At 39.6% G+C, this 24,988-nt stretch overlaps 1 protein-coding gene across 2 annotated transcripts in view; it reads left to right on the top strand.

Moving 5' to 3' along the window:
- NOL10 (nucleolar protein 10) overlaps window positions 1-24,988 on the top strand; it is an 89,959-nt gene that overhangs the window by 37,603 nt on the left and 27,368 nt on the right. For both annotated transcript variants that reach the window (XM_070379103.1, XM_070379104.1), the window contains 4 exons: window positions 16,897-17,023; window positions 20,824-20,903; window positions 21,099-21,197; window positions 22,231-22,320. In XM_070379103.1, coding sequence (XP_070235204.1) covers window positions 16,897-17,023; window positions 20,824-20,903; window positions 21,099-21,197; window positions 22,231-22,320 — 396 coding nt within the window. The remainder of the gene's footprint in view (window positions 1-16,896; window positions 17,024-20,823; window positions 20,904-21,098; window positions 21,198-22,230; window positions 22,321-24,988) is intronic.

The following is a 24,988-nucleotide window of genomic DNA, read 5'->3' as shown; positions in this document are numbered from 1 at the left end:
GATCTCCTGGAGAAGGAAATGGCAACCCACTCTTGCCTGGAAAATCCAATGGATTGAGGAACCTGGTAGGCTACAGTCCATGGGGTTGCAAAGAGTCGGACATGACTGAGCGACTTCACTTTCACTTTCAATCATTATGTTTGTGAAGGCTGACAGATTTCTAAAAGAAATGCCTCATCCAAAAGATGTATGACTGGTGCTGTTGTGAGATAAATTCTTTCCTAAAAAAATATAGAAGGAGAATATGAAAGTAAGGACATTGAGCTTCTGTTGTACCTCTTTTGAAATGTGTGGGGGAACTTTGGCTTTGCATCTAGGATCAGATCAGATCAGTCGCTCAGTCGTGTCCGACTCTTTGCGACCCCATGAATCACAGCACGCCAGGCCTCCCTGTCCATCACCAACTCCTGGAGTTCACTGAGACTCACGTCCATTGAGTCAGTGATGCCATCCAGCCATCTCATCCTCTGTCGTCCCCTTCTCCTCCTGCCCCCAATCCCTCCCAGCATCAGAGTCTTTTCCAGTGAGTCAACTCTTCGCGTGAGGTGGCCAAAGTACTGGAATTTCGGCTTCAGCATCATTCCCTCCAAAGAAATCCCAGGGCTGATCTCCTTCAGAATGGACTGGTTGGATCTCCTTGCAGTCCAAGGGACTCTCAAGAGTCTTCTCCAACACCACAGTTCAAAAGCATCAATTCTTCGGCACTCAGCCTTCTTCACAGTCCAACTCTCACATCCATACATGACCACAGGAAAAACCATAGCCTTGACTAGACGAACCTTTGTTGGCAAAGTAATGTCTCTGCTTTTTAATATGCTATCTAGGTTGGTCATCACTTTCCTTCCAAGGAGTAAGCGTCTTTTAATTTCATGGCTGCAGTCACCATCTGCAGTGATTTTGGAGCCCAGAAAAAGAAAGTCTGACACTGTTTCCATTGTTTCCCCATCTATTTCCCATGAAGTGATGGGACCGAATGCCATGATCTTCGTTTTCTGAATGTTGAGCTTTAAGCCAACTTTTTCACTTTCCCCTCTCACTTTCATCAAGAGGCTTTTGAGTTCCTCTTCACTTTCTGCCATAAGGGTGGTGTCATCTGCATATCTGAGGTTATTGAGATTTCTCCCGGCAATCTTAATTCCAGCTTGTGTTTCTTCCAGTCCAGCGTTTCTCATGATGTACTCTGCATATAGGTTAAATAAACAGGGTGACAATATACAGCCTTGACAAACTCCTTTTCCTAATTGGAACCAGTCTGTTGTTCCATGTCCAGTTCTAACTGTTGCTTCCTGACCTGCATACAGATTTCTCAAGAGGCAGATCAGGTGGTCTGGTATTCCCATCTCTTGAAGAATTTTCCACAGTTTATTGTGATCCATCTAGGATAGAATGGGCTTATGCATTATAATGATTGGAAATGCATCATTTTTCTTCCTGTGCTTTTGGCTGGAGCTGCTGGAAGTGCCGTGCCTGCTGCTTTCTAAGATTTGGCTTCTAGTATGGACCATTGATCCAGTACGATTCAAAGCCAAGACTGACGGCTCTTATGTTTACTAATCTGATGTCAGAGATTCCCCAGATGTGAGATCTCTTTGACCCACTAGTATACGCTGAAATGGCCCTGAATATGTTAATGTTCACATGGAATCCTAGAAGTGACGGATGACATTTTCCTCTCAGATGCTCATTTAAGCAGAGAGATATTAGAGATAGTGTAGTTTTGAGATAGTTGTAGAGATAGTGTAGAGATAGAAGTAGTTTTGTTAGAAATTCCTATTCTTTTTTTTTTTTTAATTGAGAAATTCCTATTTTCTAGTGCCAATTGCAGCATATTTTCTTGGTTTAAGGAGGCAGTACCAGATGTATCTGGGGAACTTTCTAGCATCAGAGGACATACAAGACAGAGCATGAACTGGACAGATAAATGCTGAAATGTTTTCCACAATAAATGGTTTCTCCACAGGCTGCAAAGGAACAGGGGAAGCTTTTGAAGCACAGAACACTAGAGCAGGTCAGGAGCTTTGGGGTCATCTAGTCCAGCCCCTTAATTGATAGCTGAGAAACCGAGTCATTTGTTCAAGGTCAAATGACAAGCTAGTTCCAGAGCTGGATTGTGAAGGCATTTCGTCATTCCCTGTTGGTTATGGAAGGAATTTTAAAATTCATCTGACCTGAGTTTGAATTTCTGGATTGCCACTTACACGAATTTGGTGACCTCGAACAAGTTACTTATCCTGACTGAGCCTCTGTTTCTTGAGCTACAAAGGAAGAATGATTTTGTGAGACAGCTGTGTGCAGTAGACACTTAGTCATTTATCATGGTGCTTGCTGCCTGACAGACGTTCAGCTGATTATTGCTGTTGTACGTTTTTGCATTGAGTAAAATTTGATGGGTCCAGTGGCAAAGAGTATATTTTATATTTAGCATTATATGAATGTGGGCTTTTATGTAGCTAGGAAGAATGTGATATTGAACAAAATAAATATATACTGAAAAGGTTGTGACAAAATCACAGGTGTGAGTGAAGAAAATGATGTGAAAAATATGATTTGATACTGTTCAGTCTGTTACAAGTCATGTAAACTAGAGGTGGAGAGAGCACTACTGAATGCCTTTGGTTTTGCTGTTATTGAAACAAAGCAGTGATAAAATTTGGTTGCTTAAATTAAAAATCTGAGTTTTAAAACTGAAGTCCGTTTCCCACATTCTATTATCAAAAGCACACTATAGAAAATGGCCAATAAAGACAAGTAGAAAACTCACAATTCCATTAACCAAAGTGAAAGTGAAAGTCGCTCAGTTGTGTCCAGCTCTTTGCGACCCCATGATTATACAGTCCCTGGAATTCTCCAGGCCAGAATACTGGAGTGGGTAGCCTTTCCCTTCTCCAGGGGGTCTTCCCAACCCAGGGATTGAACCCAGGTCTCCCACATTGCAGGCGGATTCTTTACCAGCTGAGCCGCAAGGGAAGCCCAAGCCTATCCCTTCTCCAGTGGATCTTCCCGACCCAGGAATCAAACTGGGGTCTCCTGCATTGCAGGTGGATTCTTTGCCAACTGAGCTGTCAGGGAAGGGCAAACACATTTTAACATTTTGCTCTTATTTTTTCCATTGTTTTAAATTGATAATAATCTAATATCTTGCTTTTTTCTCACTTCCTGTTTTTCTATGTTATTATAAACTCGTAGAGATCACTTATTATATGGTTGAGATGAGGCATGTGATTTGAAAGGGACTGCTTGAGTGTTTTCTTCAAAAGATATTTGTTCCCAATATCTCTTATAGCATTGCCATACTGAGGATGGTTCTGGTAATTTAAGATAAGAGTTTTCGGTGACAAGGCCCCTGGCTGCAGGTTGCCCACTGTATCTGATGCTGGTCAACACCCGAGGCACATGTGCTTTTTTAGACTTACTGAAGGGCAACCCGAAGGATTTTCAGGTTTGACTTTAATTGCTGCTGTTCTGTGTTCTGCTCATTTGTGTCCAACTCTTTGCGATCCTGTGGACTGTAGCCCGCCAGTCAAGAAGTCTAGAGTAGGTTGCCGTTTCCTCCTCCAGGGAATCTTCTGACCCAGGGATCAAAGCTGAGTCTCTTGGGTCTTCTCCATTGGCAGGCAGATTCTTTCGCACCATCTTGTTAATCTTAGCTGCTTGACTTTAGAACCTGGTCTCTATGTAAGAAGTTAAACCAGTGAAATTACAGCTCAGAAGTATTAAATACAGTGGTCAGAGTAGAAGAAAGGAAAGAAATTTTAAATATAGTTAGCAAGTTCAGAATGAGTGAGATAGGGCTTTGCAATGGTATCTGTGAAAAAGGGGTCGGGGGTTTTGTTTAGCTCTAACTCAAAGGAATAAATTAAGCAGGATGTTGGCAGTGATTCCACATGTGAGTGGGGCTGGGGAAGGACAAGAGATACAGTGAAGGGGTGTTCTTGAGGTTGTTAATATGCTTGTTCATTGAGAAATATTTCACAGATAGAGGATTAGAGAAAGCTCAGAAAAAGAGTTCAGGAATTATGTTATCAGGCACCATCTAGAGAAGGCATGTTTATAGGATTTAGGAAAAGAATAAGTTCATAAAAGAAAGGCACCCCATGGGAGGTAAAGAAAATGATGGCACATTAGATGAAGGAAGAAACTTCATTACTGAGTGTGTGGGAAGAGCTATCCGAATACATGAGGCAGTGGAAAAGGAAAGAGAAGACAAATGTGAATGAAAAACCTGATGCGTTTTAAATTGAGTTCAACTCTGAGTTCAGAGATGGGTATTTTTTAGATGTCTTGATTCATGATAATGTAGATGGAACATACATTTAATTTTGTTCTCTAAGAAAAGCATTTAAAAGATAAAGCCAAGCCCATAGGAAAGATCTGCGGGGATAAGACATCTTATGGAAGGTGATAGACCTAACTTTAAGGAGAAAAATAAGTGAGGCACTTATAAGAACAGCAGGTTAGTGGCAGTTAATTCCAAGCTCCGTGTATTTTCATTACTTTTTCTAATTAACAGAAAAAGAGAGGGATGAAAAGCAGAGTGAGCTTCTTTTCTAACTTACCCAACCTCACAGCACATCTCTTGTAATTGAATTTTCTCTTATGCATGAAATTGCTTTATAAGGTGTTGTGTTCTATTTGTAATCTTTGAGTTATATGTTCAAAATTGTGAAATGGGAAGTAAGGCATGAGTGTCAGGTGGCTAATAAAGCATTCTGTTCTAATACAAACAAGTTGTTTGTGTCTTTACAAGGGGGAAATGTGGACTTCCTATTTTAATCTAAACACTTTCAGGCAGTAACAGTATCTTTGGCATTTTTCTCAACAAAGGAAATCCTCTCCATTTCCCATCACATTTTATTGGGTCACCAGAATAGCAGACACACAGAGAGTATTAATGTGTAACACTCAGGAAGTAATTTTCTGAACATCCTGTCACATTTTCAAAAGTTAATTTCAGTTCCGGTGAGGCAAAAATGAACATAATTTCCATATGGAAATATTTGACGCATGTATGACATTAACTTTATTCTGTTAATATGTTTTTAGATGATACTTGTTTTTGCTAAAACGGTTGCACATCTGGCATGCCTGTTTGCTTGAAAGCTTCCTATTCAGATGCTGGTTTAGTTTTGAATCAAATATTGACCAAAGATCATGCCTTTCCAGCTCTGGTGATTCCTTCCGTCTTGGTGCTCACCAGGTTCATCTCTTTACCATTCTTGTTTCGGGCAAAAGAGAGATGGGAATCACTCTGGTACTCCAGGGGCCTGTTGGTATGGTCACCTAGACGGTGGTGGTAGAAGGTAGTGCTTACAGCCAGGGGTTGGTTTTGAGTTTCTGAGTTTGCCTGATAGTCTGAATCCTCTGGCACTTTCTTTGACAGATACGCCTATTACCTACTGTGGAGTTGTTGTGTTTTGTTTTTTCTTTTTTAACCTTAAAAATAGAAGACAAGTTATACAAACAGGTAAGAAATTTGGGCTACATTCTTTTAAAAGGCCAGGCTAATACAGAAAACAAGAAGAAAGTTCTAAGACTTGGACTTCCTTTTACTTGGGTTTGGTGTCCTCTCACAGTCCAGGCAAGTCTGTCTTCCAGTGCACATGTGCCCAGATGTCAGCACGCTCAGGGCATGACTTCTGTGTGTTTTACTTTCTGCTGTATCCCTGGTGACTAGAACCGTGTCTGGTACTTCGTGGGCTCTCACTGAACATGTGCTGATTTGAAGGAATGAGTATTTGACACTTCATTTAAAAAATTTTATTATGTATATGTTTCAAATATGCATAAGAGTAAAGATGGATATAATGAGCCTCCATCTATCCATCTCCTTGCTTCAGTGTCATCTGCTTTTCCCCCATGCCCTTTTGGGTGGTGATTGTGGGATTGACTTGTGTTATTAGCAGTTTAAATTGCTCTAGAAGGTAGTTTTGAAAATTGTTGTTGTTGCTGTTCAGTCACTCAGTCGTGTCTTTGCGACCCCATGGGCTGCAACATGCCAGGCTTCCCTGTCTTTCACTATCTTCTGGAGTTTGCTCAAACTCATGTGCATGAATCAGTGATGCCATCCAATCATCTCATCCTCTGCCACCCTCTTCTCCTGCTTCAGTCTTTCCCAGCATCAGGGTCTTTTCCAGTGAGTAGGCCCTTCGCATCATGTGGCCACAATTACTAAATGGAGGGAATTCTTGGTGGTCCAGTGGTTAGGACTCCATGCTTTCACTGCCAAGGGCCCAGGTTCATTCCTTGGTTGGGGAGCCAAGATCCCATGACTTCCCTGCATTGCACAGCAGATTCTTAACCACTGGACCACCAGGGAAGTCCCTGTACTGAATCTTGAAGGATGTGTAGGAATTAACCAGTGAATGGGGTAGAAAGAAAGAGAGAGCTTTCTGCACACAGGGATTGAAATTTGAGCCTCAGATCTGTTCAGTGCACTGGGAAGGAGCTTAGGTTTTCCAGGGGTAGGGAGGGGCAAGAGATAAGTAAAACTGGAGAGATAAAAAGGCCTATATCTAAACCTTTGTACAGTGTTTTTGGTTTTAGTTTAAAGTGGTGTGGCATGCTTTTGATGGGTTTTATTCAGGGGTGTGAGATCAGATATGGGGATAAGATTATTCTGCCTGTAGGAAGGGGGGACTTTGAAGCAGGGGTTATGCCTGTTAGTTGCTCAGTCCTGTCCAACTCTTTTCGACCCCACGGACTGCAGCCCTCCAGGGGATCTTCCTGACCCGGGGATCGAACCCGGGTCTCCTGCATTGCAAGCAGATTCTTGACCGTCTGAGCCACCAGGGAAGCAGGAGTTAGGATTGTAATTGATCAGGAAAAGTTCTGTGAGCTCCCTCTGAGATACTGGCAATGCGTGGTGAAGGAAGACACAGAAGAGACAATAAGGAGGTAATACATCCTTAGGGCTTGGTGATCATTAGGTCGTTGTTCAGTGGCTAAGTCATGTCTGACTTTTTGCGACCTTATGAACTGCAGCACGCTAGGCTTCCCTCTCTTTCACTGTCACCTGCAGGTTGCTCAGACTCATGTCCATTGCGTCGGTGATGCCATCCAGCCATCTCATCCTCTGTCGCCCCCTTCTTCTCCTGCCCTCAATCTTTCCCAGCATCAGAGTCTTTTCCAATGAGTTAGTTCTTTGCATCAGGTGGCCAAAGTATTGGAGCTTCAGCATCAGCATCAGTCTTTCCAATGAGTATTCAGGGTTGATTTCCTTTAGGACTGACTGGTTTGATGTCCTTGCAGTCCAAGGGACTCTCAAGAGTCTTCCCCAGCACCGCAGTTCAAAAGCATCAATTCTTAGACACTGAGCCTTCTTTATGGTCTAACTCTCACATCTGTTCATGGCTACTGGAAAAACCATAGCTTTAGGATTGACTGGTTGGATCTTCTTGCAGTTCAAGGGACTGTCAAGAGTCTTCTCCAGCACCACAATTCGAAAACATCAATTCTATGGCACTCAGCCTTCTTAATGGTCCGACAACATCCGTACATGACTACTAGAAAAACCATAGCTTTGATTGTACAGATCTTTGTCAGCAAAGTGATACCTCTGCTTTTTAATACACTGGCTAGGCTTGTCATAGCTTTCCTTCCAAGGAGCAAGTGTCTTTTAATTTCATGGCTGCTGTCACTGTCCACGGTAATTTGAGTCCAAGAAAATAAAAATTGTCACTGTTTCCATTGTTTCCCCATCTGTTAGCCATGAAGTGATGGGACCAGATGCCATGATCTTATTTTTTTGAATATTGAGTTTTAACCCAGCTTTTTCACTCTCTCCTTTCACCTACATCAAGAAGGCTCTTTTTAGTACCACTTTGTTTTCTGCCATTAGAGTGGTATCCATCTGCATTTCTGGGGTCGTTTCTCACAATGAAAGTTGTGAGTGAGTTAAGTTCTTGAATTTCCTGGAGAGAAAAAAAGAGCTTTTGTCTCTCATAAAGGTCTCTTCTCAGTCAATATCACAAATACACTAAGTTCACTAAGGGCCTCAACCCTGAATTATAGGCTGGACCCCTGCTTCTTCGTAAAGATCATCTGAAACAATTGATGTTTCAGTTTGATGTTGTGTGGCTTGTTGATCAGTTGGTAACTCCATCTGTATGTGTGCCTCTCTCCTTTTGGGAACGTTGTTTTACTTTAGGAAAAATGCTCTATTAAGAAAAAAGTCAAACGTATAAACCGAAGTAGTCCTTTGTAACTGCCATTCCCACCACTGTTGTTAACAAGACGGAGCATATTGTCTTTCCCTCCAGGCCTGCCCTGCAAGCCCTGCCCGCACACCAGCTGTGATTTTGCAGAATCGGGATCTCATGGTGCATACTGTTCTGAGAGAGATTTTTGTCATGTAATGGTATATCAATATTATTCTGATCAGATCAGATAAATATAAAGTAAACCCATTCTTTCTAATGATTCCACAATATTTCGTTATATAAGCATGTCATAATTTATTTGCCTAGTTTCCTATTAATGGGTATTCACCACTCATTTCTTTGAGTTCTCTAAACCAGTGCTGTTCAGAAAAACTTTCTCTGATGGAGATGTTCCAAGATCTGCTCTGTCCAACATGGCAGCAAATAGCCATGTGTGATTATTGAGCATTTAAAATGTGCTCAGTGTGCCTAAGGAACTGAATTTTACATTTTATTCCATCTTAGTTAAGTCTAAGCAGCCACATGTAGCTAGTGACTCCTGTGTTGGACAACACAGAGTCAAGTCAGGTCATCAAGCTGTTTGCTTGGATCATGTTACTTGGACCTTCATAAATTATAGTTTAATGCTTCTTTGATGTTTAACAGTCATATGAAGTTTCTTTTGTAAACCTGTTTTAAAGAAATACTGTCCAGTTAGAGTTCCTTAGAGAGAGATCTATGAAATGCTTCTCAAGTTTAGTTCTAAAAGAGAGCTTCTCTTTCCAGACATCTCAGTATGCTTCTTTTATCAAGTAAATAATGTCCCTCTACCTTATTATACATCACTTTTTGCCTTGGTTGCCATGGAGTCCGATTTTTGGAGTCCAGTTTTTGGTTCTGCTACAGGGGGTGATCTTTTCCCTTTCATCACTCCCCCCACCAAACGACATAGCTTTCCTTTCATTCTGAGTTTGAAGATGTCATTATGTGTATGCTTTTCCTTGTAAAGCGCTTCTCTTTTTGAAAATGGTAAGATTTATGTCAAGTTTTTGAAATCTATCCTAAGACTTCACTAAAAAAAAGATTAATACAATATACATACTACATCCTTCCACAACCTTGTACATACACACACATACCATATATCCTAGTAGGGCCGTTATATTGTCATCTGTAGGAATCCGGTCTGTCATCATAGTGGGGAACACGCATATGTAAAATCTGAAATAGACTTTCCACCTGGGTTGTAGAAAGTTACTTAAGTGCATTATGGTTTGTTACATTTTATTCAATTATGAATTGAACTTGGGTTCTTCTACCCTCTTTTGCTCTGTCAATATAATGCTCTACTTTGGCTTTCTTTGGGAATATATGGAAAATCTTCTTTTGCTTGAATTTAAAGTACATTCTTCAGGATTTCCTAGTTCCACATTGCACCTTGTAGATACATATTAACTGCTAAATGTTGGGGCAAAATATTTTTTGGACTCCCCCTCCAAAAAAAAAAAAAAAAATCAGTGTTGAGGAGTGTAACCTTAATTTTAAAACATTTTACTCTTTCTATGTCTCTGCCAAGTTTCTTCAGGATACCTTTAGATTTTACATGGACTTTAGAATTAGAAGGCATCAGAATATGCTGAAAAATTTTTAATAAATTCCTTTGCCTGTAAGGAAGTAGGATAGAACCAGGAAACTGCTGATGTGGTAACCAGGATAGCACACTAAAACCATCTGTGTAACTCCTGGCAGGAATAAAATGACAAAACAAGATCTTGGAGAGTGGGTGTTACCAGGTGTGTGATCAAAAAGATAAATACATTCTCAAATGATTAAATTGGCCAAGTGCCTTTAGCACCCATGGGGCTGTTGCGTGTATTCTTATGTGCAGACATAGCCGTCAAGGTTATGCATTTTTAGCATAGTTAGGAAATTGGGACCGGAAAAGACTGGAAGCAGAGGATTTTAACATTGCTTGGAGTCTTTGGAGCTGTAGACTCTGGATGTGAACTTGAGGAAACTGCGTGGAATTTCAAGTGTAACTTGATAAACATCCAGTGATATTTGCTGCAGAGCCACAGTCTGGCTGTCTAGGGTAGAATGAAGAGGGCAGCACATACAGAATGGAGAGGAGACCCTACAAGAGCACGTTCGTCCCATTTAACAATGGACTTTGAAAAAGAGGGACCATGTGAAGATTCTTCCTTTTTTCTTGAGCATTGAAGGGAGATGGAAGCTGAGGACTTTTTCATACTATTTAATGACTGTTTACAATATTTGGAAAAAGCAAAAATGAACAGTTTTTCATTCTAACTCAAATTAGAAATACTTAGGTTAAATATAGTACAGCTTTGAATACTTAAAAGAGAACTTGAAGATATTTGGTTTATGAAGGAATGTCATGGTTTGAATAAGATTTTTGCTCTCTTGAATTGGCCGTGGTTCACTTGAGAGTAATTCTTTTAAGCCCTTTTCCTCAATTTAGCTGGACTATTTGGTGTTCACTAAGCTTGCATGTTCTGAATATCACCAAGCTCAAAGTCAGTAGATTTCCAGTGGATATATGCATTTAGTTTTCAGTGCATATAAAAGATATGTTTACATTATACTATATTGTGTGCAAGAGCATTACGTCTAAAAAATGTACTTATCTTAATTTTAAAATATTTTATTGCTGAAAAAGAGGGGGGCTTTCCTGGTGGCTCAGTGGTAAAGAATCCACCTGCCAATGCCAGAGATAGGGTTTGATCCCAGGGTCAGGAAGAATCCCCTTGAGAAGGAAATGGCAACCCACTCCAATTTTATTGCCCAGGAAATCCCGTGGATAGAGGAGCCTGGCGAGGCTACAGTCCATGAGATGCCAAGAAAGCAACTGAGCACGTACACTCGTACTTAGTTGCTAAGTCGTGTCTGACTCTTTGTGACCCCCACGGACTGTAGCCTTGCCAGGCTTCTTGTTCATGTGATTTCCCAGGCAAGAAAAATGGAGTGGGTTGCCCTTTCCTTCTCCAGGGGATCTTCTTGATCCCAGGGATCAACAGCTTGTCATCTGACAATGCAGGGTTGTCATATACCTTCAATTTCTAAAGAACATAGTATCATAAAAGTGCAATAAAATGAGGTCTGTGCCTGTATTGGAGAATTCCCAGATAGGGACATCGGGAAGGCTCTCTTTGGGGATCTTTAGTTTTCTATAGAGAATCCACCAGTTTCTCACCAGGAGTGTTGGGGGTTTCGACTGGCAGGGATGGAAGCCCAGCAGCACGAGTGTGGCTCCTAGCCTTCCAGGAGTTTGTGTAGGCTGCCAGTTAGTTTGCCAACTCCAGCCCTACAGCTCAGGTCACCACTGCCGGGTATCCACTCACATGGAGCAGCTTTCCTTCACTCTGTCCAGGGAATGATCCTCTGGTTTCTTAAGGGGCCTCATCAACTCTGTCATCTCCCCTCTGTTTGGGCCCATCTTCCCAGATACATGGAGCCTGGGAGTGCTGGGTCTCAAGGACTCTAAGGAAAGAATCTAGTCTCCTCTTTGTTATTACCTCTGTAATTTATACTGTGTTAAATCTGTTAACCACTGTATTTTCTTCTTTTGTTCTTTTTGTCCTTGCGGGTTATTATCTTTTATATTGATTTACTGTCATTTTAACTAGGCTTGGGAGGGAGAGGAGGTAATATATAGTTAGTGTGCCACTAAAGTGTTTGTCGGCTGATGGTGGTAGGGTGGCATAAGTGATCTTACTTTTTCCTTTTCACCTGGCCTTATTTTATGATCGAGCTTCCCTGGTGGCCCAGGGGTAAAGAATCTACCTGCCAATGCAGGAGACGTGGGTTCAATCCTTGGGTGGGGAAGATGCCCTGGAGAAGGAAATGGCAACCTACTCCAGTGTTCTTGCCTGGGAAATCCCATGGACAGAGGAGCCTGGCAGGTTGTAGTCGGACACGACTTAGCAACTAAACAACAATTATTTTATTTTATTATCATTTTATCTCAGTGGCTAAACCTACTTTTCAAAAATGGAATGAGAATTGAAACCATGGCAGATAATAATTTTTCTCTTTTTTAAAATTAATATTTTTAAATATTAAAATTAAATCGCTCTTTTGCTAATCTGATTTTTAGGAATGAGAGAACAAAGCACTACAAGTAAGGTACCTTTAAATGACTCATAATTACTCACACAAATGCATGTAAACTTGGATATGCAATTAGGCAGCTCATTATGTTGCAAATGCAATTACATGCTCAAATTCATGGTCACTCCCTTGGCTCACCCAGCTGTCTCTCTTGTCTTAGGCTTATTTATGATCGGTTATTAGTAATCCCCAGCTGTCAGAATTTGAAAATACATGCTGGTGCTAGTGGTGTCATTCAGCTAATAATGGAGGGAAAGTTTGAAAAGGAAGCTTGCCTTTGAGTTTATGTATGCAGGGTTGGTCGTCTTAGTTGGCAAAATCCATTCCCCTTCTGAAGGTACAGGCTTTCCATTTAGAAAAATTATCATTAATAGTGGTTAATGATATTTACAGTACAGTATACTCCATCATCTCTGATCTGCCATTCTGAAGTCCAAAAAGCTCTTAGTTGTTTTTTTGTTTTGTTTTGTTTTATTATAACTCATTGGCGGCAAAATCAGAAATGTTTCATTAGGACTCAAATCTGACATGTAATGGCAAGAGTCTTTCTAGTCTGTTTATCCAGATCACTAGCATGAAGATGTATGGATTTTGCCTCAGAAAACTTTTAATGTGTTTAGTTATGGACCACTGACCCAGACACCACTGAAGACTTTATATAAATGCAGTATACATACTCTGTTACCTTTTGAAAAGCCTAAGGTTCTGAGTGAGTTTCAGATACTTTTTGGCCCCAGCTGTTTCTAATAAAGAATATTTGCCTTACAGTGAGAGTAACAGAGTCCACATTAGATATGGGTTAAAATTCTAGTAGGGGAAAACTTTAACTGATACATGTATTAGACCACTTGGGTATTTTACATACAGTTAGTTTCCCATTTTGATTCAGAGTTACTGTGAAAAAAGAAGTTATTTATTGTATGCTGATATAGTTCTACTAAATGGAGTAAACTAAAGTTTTTTAAACTGTTTTGTAGATAATTAGTTTAAAACTCAAGATAACAATTTCATATTTAATTGCTGTTCTATATTGTTAGTGACTTTTAGATTAATAGTAGGAAATACTCTCAGTGTTGTTATAAGTAAATGGAAAAAACTGTCATCTATATTGAGTTAGTACAGTTGGTTCTTTGTCTCTAATATTGTCAATAATTGTTAATCACCCTCGATCTATTAAAACCATCCATCCAGTAATCCTCAATGCTTAGTTCTGCCTTAGCCCAGCTTTAGGTGCTTCACAGTGGTTTTTCAAAAGAAGAAGAAGGGAAGGGATACCGTTTTCTGTCAACTCTCTGAGAATTTTATTATTCATTGCCTTTCCTCCCCACTCTTCATCATTTTTGTCCATTTCCAGAATATATGAGGATTTTGCGGTTTTAAACTAGGAGTATATGGTTAACCTCTTACAGGTAGCTTGTAATCATGCAGACAGATAATCTTGGGCACGTGGCATGTATTTTCATGTACCTTCAAATTGGTTCTTCTGCCCAAATGGATTAGAGCAAGCAGATACTTGGCTGCATTTGAGTCAAGGGCGTCCCATAGCAGGCCGATAAAGATTCTCTCCTCTTTTGGAGGACTGGTATTTCTGTTTAAATTGGTTGTCATTAAAATTGCCGAGAAACACCTCAGTATCCTTTATAGCAGTTTGTTGAGTCAGTTTCCAATTCTGTACTTTTACTGACCTGTGACTTTAGAAAATTCTTTATGAATAAACAGTGGAAGATCATTGACAGATCGCTGAAGTTTAAAATAGAAGAATCTTCACCAAGTTTCTGAAACAAAACTCTTACAGTGCATAAAAATGTAGATCATCAAAGAATAATCAGTTTTGACTGCAGTAGAGAATATAACAATATGATACTACAGAAAACCTAGAAACTTTTGAGATAGTAGTAATAGTACGTCTGTTGTTAAAAAAAAAAAAAGATGTTTTCTTCAAGTTGTGAAGCATGAATTTTAAGAATAAGTTGATTTATTTTAAAATCTTAGTTGAAGGATTAACATTTTATGAGTAAGGACGGTGAGGAGTTTTTACACATGAATGAATACTGTGGTCATTACAGATACATCAGAGCTGTGCATGATGTGGTTAAACCCTCTTTGTTGGTTAAGCTGACCACTGTTTTTGCAATTAATTGGGGGTAGACCTTTGCGGAAAGCTCTTATGTGGATAAAACCTCTAGTTAATGCCAGCTAAATCAGTAATTTCAACTTTGTTATCATCATTTTGATGTTTTTTTCTCTGAGTAGGAAGTAGGGAAACGTGATTAATAAAATCAGCCCATTAGACTTTCTTGTTTTTGATGGAACTATTTCCTCCTGTAAAATTTGATGGTCGTGAATTTGATGGCAGAGATTATTTACCTAGCCAGACTTGTCCCTAGAGAGGCAATCTGAAACAATTCCATTAGAATCCAGATAACGATCAAGAAACATAATAAAAAAGAACCACGTGAAAGTAAGTTCAGATCTGGTCTGATATTTTGATACTCCTACATCTCCTCCCCCAAGAATAGTCAGTAAACAGAGTACTATCTTTTCATTGTCTTTGAACCCATGTTTATGACTGATTTAAGGTTTAAATGTGAAACTATTGTGTATTTAAAAAAATACTTTTGCCAGACAAGACCCTTTAAGTCTTGTTTGGAAATCTTAAATGCATTCATATGTGTTTTATGTATGAATCAATTTATTTATGAAACACTTAAGACCTGCTACTTGGCAGGCAATGTTCTAGGTACTGGAAATTAAGCACTTAAAACAGGTGAAGTTTGGACCCTCCCGTGAGAACCTACCTTGGATCTTACGTCCTGGAAAAGTGCTAATAGTGAATACACCTTGTTCCTCTCTGAAAGAGGAGACTGCTGACCTGGGTCATACAGCAGCACGTGGTAGAGCGGCACTTTGCAGATTTGTGACTGATGGAAAGCAGATTCCTCTGTAGCTCCGGTGCCTAAACTCTCACTCTCAGAAGATCCCCAGTAGTTTTCCCAGCTTGCTCACATGTTCATTCCATCCGGAAGTCCTTTCAGATATACTTATCCCAGCCCAGCCTGTTTCATCTGGCCCTCACTTGTCTTCCACATGGACTGAGTGCAATCTCAGTCCGTTGCTTTAAGCAGCTGAGTGTGTGTGCACGTGCATGCGTGTGCACACTCATACACACTGTCTGCTCCAGTTAGGTTTTTTAACTCCTTGGGGGATAAGACCATGGTCGGGGACTTTGGTTTAGCACAGTGTTTTATATCTAGTAGTAATTAATATCAGTATTTGTTGACTTCAAGCAACTGTCCTAAAATTGCTTAATTTTAGAACAGTTTCTTTAAAGTGGTCTACATTGATTTTTTTTTTTAATGCCTTGCATTTCTTGAAGATTTGTCTTTTATGGTTAGTCAAACCACTTAGTATATCAAGACCTTTCCTTCTGTTTTTAAGAATTATATAGATTATGCTAGTAAGAAAATTCTCAGTGGTACTTTTTAATGGTCATTAAGAGTTGTTTTTCTTGTTCATGAGCCCCATTGCCTTTGGCAGGAGTGGTGGGATCACTCTCTTTCTAATCAGGCAAAATAATAAAACTAAATTAGTATGGCTATATCTAACATCTGCTTTTTTCTTTTTTTTAATGGTTGAAGAGAATATTAGGGGCCATTTTTCTTTGATGTTAACTCTCTTCCTCCTGCCTTCCTTTCTCTAAAAAGTTTAAGCTAGATTTAATCATTTCCACTATGAGTTTTGTTTTTTTTCCCCCCTGTTTAATTGATTACAGAATACACAGGCAGGTAGATCCATTTTGTAAGAGCCCAGAGTTCTCTCTTCTGAAAGCCTCTACCATGAGCTTGGCTTTCCTGCTGAGTGTTATTTCCTTTGGGATAAATGTTGACCTCAGTGGGTGAGGCATCTGGTGGGAAAGATTTGTATCAAGGGCAAAAAAGTGAAAAACAATCATTATTTTATGGAAGTAATTGGGTTACAAATTGAAGTATCCATATTTTATTACTTGGTTATAAATCCTCTTTAATCCTTTGTTTCTCAGCCTTTCGTTGGGACTAATTGTGGATCTTGGCCACCCGTTTTAGGTTAAATCTGAAGAATTCTATACACAGGATTTTAATTTTTTCATCAATTAAATGAAATGTACCATACAAGATAGAATGTAATTATCAAGTCATTAGTTGAAAACTCTTTAAGAAAGGATGATTCTCCTTTTGTTTAGACTTTTGTTTGTCATGCATGACAAACTTAAAAAATCTGCTATGCCAAGTGTATGCCTTTGTAAATTCTATTTATGTTTTGAATGAGAGAGGTGGTGGAACTATATAGATGGATGTTATTCTTAGTACCTGAATTATTATTTATTTTTCATAGTTCTCATGTAAGAATATTCATTTATATCATTGTATCCCAGACTGAGATTTTTTTTCCCTTGTAAGCCTAAGCTTCTTCCTGCTTTGTTTATTCTCTTCCATTACAGACTTGATGATGCATTTTGCAATTATTTCTCAGTACTTCTGATGGAATCAAGGATTTTAAAAGTATATTTACGGAAACTGGTTGTAAAATAACTGGCTCTTAGTTGATATGATGAGGGTGTACACCTGCTAACTTTTCGTCAACCCGGCAGGTTTTGGGTCCTGCTCCCAGGTGGTGCTCCTTCTTGGACAACTTGACAGAGGAATTAGAAGAGAACCCAGAAAGCACAGTTTATGATGATTACAAATTTGTCACCAAGAAAGACCTTGAAAATTTAGGTAAAAGAAAATTACGATGAAATGTTTATAAAATTATTTCTACTTGTTTTGAATTTTGAACATCAAAAGTGATGGAGTCACATTTATCTGATGTTGCAGATCTTCTCTTTCTGACAAATCAGGTATTAAACATAGAACATATAGTGTCTACTTAGAAGATTCAGATAAGTTCAATCTACTGAAGTGTTTTTGTATGTTAAGTGAGGAACAATTTTTTTAGCCTACCACCTGTGTATAGGAAAATACCAGTCCAGGAAGCAGTGACTTTCTTTCAAGTACTATTTGAATATAATAAGATTGTGAGAAATCTCAGAGACTGCACGTAAATGATTTTTGTCTCTCTTGTAGGTTTGCTTATTAATAGACCTAATCCACAACTTAGAAACCATGAGATGAATCCTCAAATATGTAGAACCTTAACTGTTATTTGGGTTTAAAGAATACAAACCAAAAATGCTTCTTAATAATGGCCAACATTAAAATAGGGCTTACATGTGCCCAGGCAGTATTCTGAATGTTATATATACATTTTATTTAATCCTCATACCTGTGGAGTGGATATTATTATGATTTCATTTTATAGGCAAAGAAACTGAGGCATGGAAAGATTAAAGTAACTTCCCAAAGGCTTCAGTGGTGGTAAATGTGAGGGTTAGAATTTAAACCTAGAGTCTGTGCTCTTAACTAGCCTCAGCCATACTCTGATACCCTGAAGACCATACTTGTCTTAGTTGACTAGCACTAGTTTGCAGGATGAGAGTAGGTTTTGTTAATCTTGTTCTCTTGGGAAAAGGCTGCATAGAAAATTATTGAGAATAGGAAAACAGGATCCATTCTCTGCAAGCCTAGGCAGCTTAGTTGTCTTTAGAACAGAGAGATATACAATAGCAGTTGAAAGTTAAAAGAAAATAGAATCATGTAACAGATTAGACCAGAGTCTTAAACTTTATATTTAAACCATATAATTTAGCACAGTTAATTCAGGAAAAATTATTTTCTGCCAGCTACCACCAAAATAATTCCTTAAATTTTAATGTGTTTAAAAAGAAAAGAGTTGTGTTTAGCCTTTAGAAAAGTGACTTATGGATGAAATAAGGTAAAATAGATCTTTCTGTGGAAATGCCTTCTTAAATATCTCCAGCATAATTTTTACAGTATGGTTGTGTGACACTCACCTACATTCTTATACTGGAGAATAAAAAGACATTTTTATTTTGTGAATTTTTAAAAACTACTGTGTTTAGTATATTTTGGGTGCTTTTTCAATCTCTTGACTATGTTTATTTTGGGTGAGGAAGGCAGTTACAAAGATTTAAATACGTTTTGTTAAAATACATTCATGCTGCCAGTTTTTTTCTTCAGATGCTAATTTTTTTATGCATTTATTTGACTACACAGAGTCTCAGTTGCAGCACACAGGATCTTTAGTTGTGGCATGTGAACTCTTAGTTGCAGCATGTGGGATCTTGTTCCCCAGCCAGGGTTCACATCTGGGTCCCCTGCATTGGGAGCATGTAGTCTTAGCCACTGGACCATCAGGGAAGTCCCCACACTGCCTGTTTTTAAGACTATGGAAATAGATATAATAATCAACAAAATAAATTATACTAGAAATCATCTTCATGTAGATTATTATCTTTTAATATAAATTAGCCATTGGTTATATTGGTTTAACATAAGTAGCTTGTGTTAAAGTAAAAATAAGGCCATGTAACTGACTTCTCTTATTTCTTAAGATTATAGCATTTGAAAACTTGTAAGTTCTGTCATTTCCTAGCTATGGCCTTTAGCAGGTCCCGTACCATGCCATTTCCTAAAATGTGTTTTGTGGATCCCTGCTTCTGTAAGAAGTGCTAGGTGGGCAGCTTAGTGGCTAATACAGGCTTTAGAGAGGTTGACATGGGCTCACACCCCACCTCTACCGCGTAATAGCTCTGTGACTTGACCAGTTTACTTAACTACATTGTGCCTTGGTTTCCTCATCTACAAAATAATAATAATAATGACACCTACCCATCAAGTTGCTTAGAGAATGAATCAGGTCATGCCTGAAAATTACTCAGTACAGTATTTAAACAATCCATAATGTTACCTATCATTTTAAGAGATTTGGGGCAAATAAGTTTGAGGAATGTTCAGTTTAACCAAGTTAATTCAGTTTCTCTACTGTGGACTTTGAGCCTTTAATGTCATTATACACTGTAAATCACCAGGAGGGAGGAAACTTACTTAGTCACAGAACCTTGTCTTCCTCCAAGATCTGTTGGGACTAGTGTTCTCTGGAGCTAAGGATGAGAAAACCTGATGCCAGATCTCTCCTTAGAATTGTTTTAATATGAAAAACTTCCTGCTGGATTTTATTCATGACCTAACTTGGAATGGGAGTAATCCTGGGCCACAAATGTAAGTTCTGTATACTTAATAGAGGAAATAAAAAACTATAAAAACACATGTGCAGGAACCTCAATGCAGATTGTTGTGTGTTTGGACATTTCATTAAGGCTCGGCCAGCCCCACTGCCCCTTTAAGTTTCCACTGTGCTAATTCAAACAATGGAGTTTTATTGACCTAACATTCTAGGAAAGTACTTTTCTGACCAAGGCTTATAATTACCTTATGAAATTATCCTAAATTTAGGTTTGCCTTTTCATGTTGTTCTATTTAGGTTTTGTACACCTATGTGATTTTTACCTAGACATTATTTGTAGCCCTGGAGGGTTGTTTATTTCTAAAATTTGGATCTCAGGGTAACGCTTTCCTTGGAACTTTAGTCACTTAGTATTATACCAACTAAAGCTGCTGTTCATGTGAATTATTTCATAGGTGATCTTATTCTGAAGATGAATATTCTCGTAACCTTTCTCTGTGTAAATATTTGCAGTTAATAATTTCTATGACATAGGCAGGGCATCCTTATGTGACCCCCAGCACCACTAATTGTAAATGAAATCTACTAAATCTTGGGAACCCTGTGAAAGATACTCTTTAAAGCAGGGCTGCTAGACACTCACTGGCATTGGACTTTTCATTCATCCATAATGCAGTATGTGTGTATATAGTACATGTGTTGGTATACATTTGCCAGTTATTCTGTTTTGGGGGAACACATACCCTTCCTACATTATTGTTGTGACACAGTTTTTCTTTTGTTTTTGGAAATTACGGGCCATCTCCTTCCCCCACCTCACTCCCGCCCCTACCCCGGCCCTGTTCTTGCTTGGCAATATGAAAGTTGACAACCTAGTGTTGAATCTCAGTATTATTTTTAGATTTAAAACTGGCTTATGGAATAAAAGGCTTCCCTGGTGGTTCAGAGGGTAAAGCGTCTGCCTGCAATGCAGGAGACCTGGTTTGATCCCTGGGTCGGGAAGATTCCCTGGAGAAGGAAATGGCAACCCACTCCAGTATTCTTGCCGGGAGAATCCCATGGACGGAGGAGCCTGGTGGGCTACAGTCCACGGGGTCGCAAAGAGTGACACGACTGAGTGACTTCACTTTCATGGAATGAAAAAAACCTGAGAACCAGTAGTATGGGAAGCCCTTCTTTACTAGTCTGTTATAGCTCATGAATACCTTTCCATCATTTTTATGCTTAGTACAATGTTACATTAAAAATAAGTAAGATAATGTTGCTGAAGTAGATTAAACTTTTCTTTGCAGTTATTAAAGAAGATTAGTGGTTCTAATCCTTACATTTTTACTTAGAAGTGAAATTATAATCAAATTGTAGTCCATGAAAAACTGCTGAATTTTAATCAGGATTTCATAAAGGTCTGCCCTCTTCTGGTTAACTTCCCCAGGGCTCACACATCTCATTGGATCACCTTTTCTTCGGGCATATATGCATGGATTTTTCATGGATATAAGGCTCTACCACAAGGTAAGTATAAAGCTACGGTTATTTAAGGTGACTGACAGTCACTTTGTGGCCATTTCTTCTCTACTTACGTATATTTTTATAAAACATACTTAAGATTTGTAAAATATCTATCCTTTGGCATAATATTCATGCTGTATATGAGACATGCTACTGAATCTAGTTCTCTTGTGTTTCATTTTCTTCTACTTCAAAAAGGTGAAATTGATGGTAAATCCATTTGCTTATGAAGAATATAGGAAAGATAAGATCCGGCAGAAGATAGAAGAAACACGAGCACAAAGAGTGCAACTAAAGGTAAATACTAGAGTCAGCATTGAAGCTACTAGAGAAAGGCTCTGCATTTTTATTTTATTATTCGGAGAAGCTTGCCATCCCTTTCTTACTTTTCCCATTCTTAGTTTACATCATTCACTAATATTTTTGACATGTTTTATGTGTCGTGAGGGTGGATGTTCTAGTTTCATCCTTATGGTAAAGGTAACGGTGTTGTGGCAAGTAATGCCAGGTGAGCTGATACTGTCGGTCCTACCAAGAAAATATGATGCTGCTTTCAAACAGGTGTTTTTAGACTTTGGAGTGCTGGGGCTTTGCTAATCCCCATTTCTTGGTGACACGTGGGAGTGTCTTAGGCTAGCTGCTTGGATCATGGGAAACGGTCATCAGATTATGCCAGGGCCCAGACAAGAATCAGGCCACACTAGTTCTATTATCAGAGAGTTTAATATAAAAGAACTGTTACCCGGGTGTTAGAGAGGTGAAGAGGCAAAACCACTGCGGTACTCATAAAGGAGGGGGCGGCTGCAGGGAGCAGCTAACTCGCCAGGACTGGGCAGTAGGAGACAGGCGGGCCTAGACTCGGACCTCGGAGGAGGGTTGACAGCTGGCGGTGGGGCCCTCAAGGTGGGACGAGGCTGTTCCCGGGAGTGTGGGGGAGCCACAGACTGGACTCCCTTGCTCTGCTGGAGCCACGTCATTGCTGCCAGGAGACAGAACCACTGACGCACGACACCAGCCCTGCAACCAGCAGAGGGGAAGCGGAAGCCCCGTCTCCTCCTGCCTTCCCGGCCTGATCGAGATCGACCACCAAGGGATATGATCGTTTCCAACTGAACATTTTGTAAAACACACACACACACTTTCAGTGCAGAGACTAGTAGCAAGCTTTTCCTTTTTCCAGATTATTAGGTGCAAGGAGTGAATATGTGTGTGTGTATTGGCCAGGGCAGTGTAGGACATAGAGTCCCTTTGTCCCTGCTCTTTGCTTTAACCTTCAAAGCTCAATTGTAGGTATTGCAGTACGACTTTTTATTTTTTTCTTCTCCACTAGAAATTGCCAAAAGTTAACAAAGAGTTGGCACTTAAATTAATTGAGGAAGAGGAGGAGAAACAAAAATCTACCTGGAAAAAGAAAGTTAAGGTAAGATTTTACAAGGCAAAGAAAATATTGATAAGTTATTTCTCTGTTTTCTTGATAGTAGATTATTATCCTTTTACTTTGAAAATGTGTTTGGTTTTCCTTGTTCCCTCTGCTTATTAGATAGTATATGCTCAATATGGAAAGTTTGTAAAACAGATAAAGAGTATAAAGAAGAAAGTCACTCATGTACTTCTTTTTTTTTTTTTTTTTTCACTCATGTACTTCTCTCCAGAGAAAGGCATCATTAATAGTTTAGTGAATTTCCTTCCTGTCTTATTTATCTTAAAATTATAAACTGTAATAAGATACTACCATATATATATATATAAAATATTTATCTTGGGTCTGTAAAATAACACGTGGCTTCCCATTTTACTAAACAGTCTTTATAAATATTTTGAGAGCTGCATATTTTATCTTGTGGATATATTTTAAATAACCCTTTTATTGTTAAATAGTTTGTTTATTGTTTTTCTTTGTAGTCACTAGGTTTGTTTATAACTGAAAAACTAACCAGCTTTTGTTTAGACTTGGCATTACTGGGCGCATGCACTCTAAGGAATAACTGCTTTCTACCTTCCATCCCTAATGTAAAATGGACAAAGGTCAGTCATAAATTAAGTAAGGGTCAGCTGGTGGTGTCAAGACAGGAGGCGGATTTTTTCTCATTTTCCCACAGAAGTGAGAGCTTCCTCATTCCTCTCCGTGCTGTTTCCCCATCGGCTTAGATCAGGCAGGCAGATAAGTGGGCCAGACTCTTCTCTGGAATGAGTTGTAAAGATCCCATCTCTCCTAAGAGCCTGCAGGACTTGCCTGAGTAGATGGCAAATTGTGTATCTGGGCCAGCTGTGTCGAGCTGTCCAGAGTTTTGTTAGTGTTTATTCTTTCTCAGTTCTCTCTCTAGTTTTTTAACCAGGTAAGTGAATGGAGACAAGTGAGCTCTTTGTGTATTTATTTTTGTACGACTCTTCTTCAGGAGTGTCAGGGGGCTGCCACTGAAGAGTCTCGCGTCTGGTCCCCCTTGCTCACCAATTGTGTCATTGTGGGTGACCCTGAGCTTCACTGGGTCTAGCGTGTTCTTCTCTAAGATGAAGAGTAGGACTGCGGTGGGGACGGGGGGGCCTTCTTGGTGCTGTGATTGTGTTTGTGGCTGTGTACCTTCCTAATTTCATCAGTGTATCACACGTATGCGTAGATCTTTAAGTGTTCAAAACTAGGTGCTTCCGGCTCCCTTGACGTTCTCTTTGGCATGCTTCCAGTGATTTTCTTGTTAACCCAGCCCGAGGATGGTTAGGGAGGTAACTTGTCAGCTTTATAGGTCATTCCCCAAGCTTCACGGATACGATCTTTGGATTTACACGCATTTGCAGTGCGAAGGGAGAGGAGCTGGTTTACACTGCAGAGGTCTTCTTTCCTATCTACAGTTTATGCATCTGAGTCTGTATGACATTCAGTGTTACAGAGAATATGACACAAATTACTGTTTAATTTTGATACTTTGTGCAGCATGGTTTACACAGTGTGCAGGAGCCTTTCTTAAAGGTCTTATGATTGTGAAGATGTGGGAGAAGCCCCCTTTCTCTCTGCCCTCCCCCCCCTTCTTCACACTCTTGCTGAGGTTAGAGACGGCCGAAGGAGATGGAGAACACAGTTGGCATTTGCTGTGCCCAGGGGTGCAGGATGGTAGCAACAACCCCAAGAGCTGAAAACATGCAGAGTGACCTGCGGAGTCCATGGGAAAGTCATGGTTGTCTGTGCCTTTAAAACAATTTATAGGGTTATCCTATAAAGAAGCATCCAGCTACGTGCTGTTCATACTGCAAGTGCAAAGAGGAAGAGCCTGAGAAATCCCTCTCTTCTTCCATCAGTTTCCCTTTAGCTGTTGGAAGCTGGAAGCATGGTGTTTATAGTGGTGTGAACTCTAGAATACTGCTAGAAAGGGGTGTTTGTCATTGACTTTTCAGTGGCTTGCTGACCCAAGTCAGGTCTCATTATTGGAGTTCAGTTTCTTTCCAGAAATATTTAATTTAGGAAGATCCCCTGGAGAAGGAAATGGCAACCCACTCTAGTATTCTTGCCTGGGAAATCCCATGGACAGAATAGCTTGGCGGACCACAGTCCATGGGAGTGCAAAGAGTCCACAGTCCATGGGATCGCAAAGAGTCAGACACCGCTTAGCTACTAAATACTAAACAACAGCAGCAACAAAAAGTCTGTTGTTAGAGAGCGCGTCTAATTTGTCGTGTAACAGTTGTGTCTGACTCAGATGGCCTTGGAGCTTCCCTAGTGGTCCGGTGGTTAGGACTTGGTGCTTTCACTGCTGGCACCTGGATTGCATCCCAGGGAATTAAGATCCAGCAAGGTGAGGCCAAAAATCAAACAACAAAAAACAAAGACCTTAAAAACTGTTCCTGAATTAAGAAAAAAGTCCTTCATTACAACTGTAAAGAATACTTGAAAGAATTGTTAAATCCATCAGCACTTCATTAGTCTTGTCTTTGAACTCAGCTTTTCAAACTCTTAAGAGCCTTAATAGCTCTGGTAACTTCTGATTTAAAAGTCAGTACGGTGCAGTTATGGCCTCCTTTGACTCCAGCTGAAATTTCATGGAGGCAGACAATGAAATGTGTTCCCAGATATTGCTCTCACTGATAACATAATTAAATTC

This window comes from Bos mutus, chromosome 11, assembly GCF_027580195.1.
Source record: "Bos mutus isolate GX-2022 chromosome 11, NWIPB_WYAK_1.1, whole genome shotgun sequence".
Taxonomy (NCBI): Eukaryota; Metazoa; Chordata; class Mammalia; order Artiodactyla; family Bovidae; genus Bos; species Bos mutus.
The sequence above is the reverse complement of the archived record's forward strand: the minus strand, read 5'-3'. Positions and strand labels throughout refer to the sequence as shown.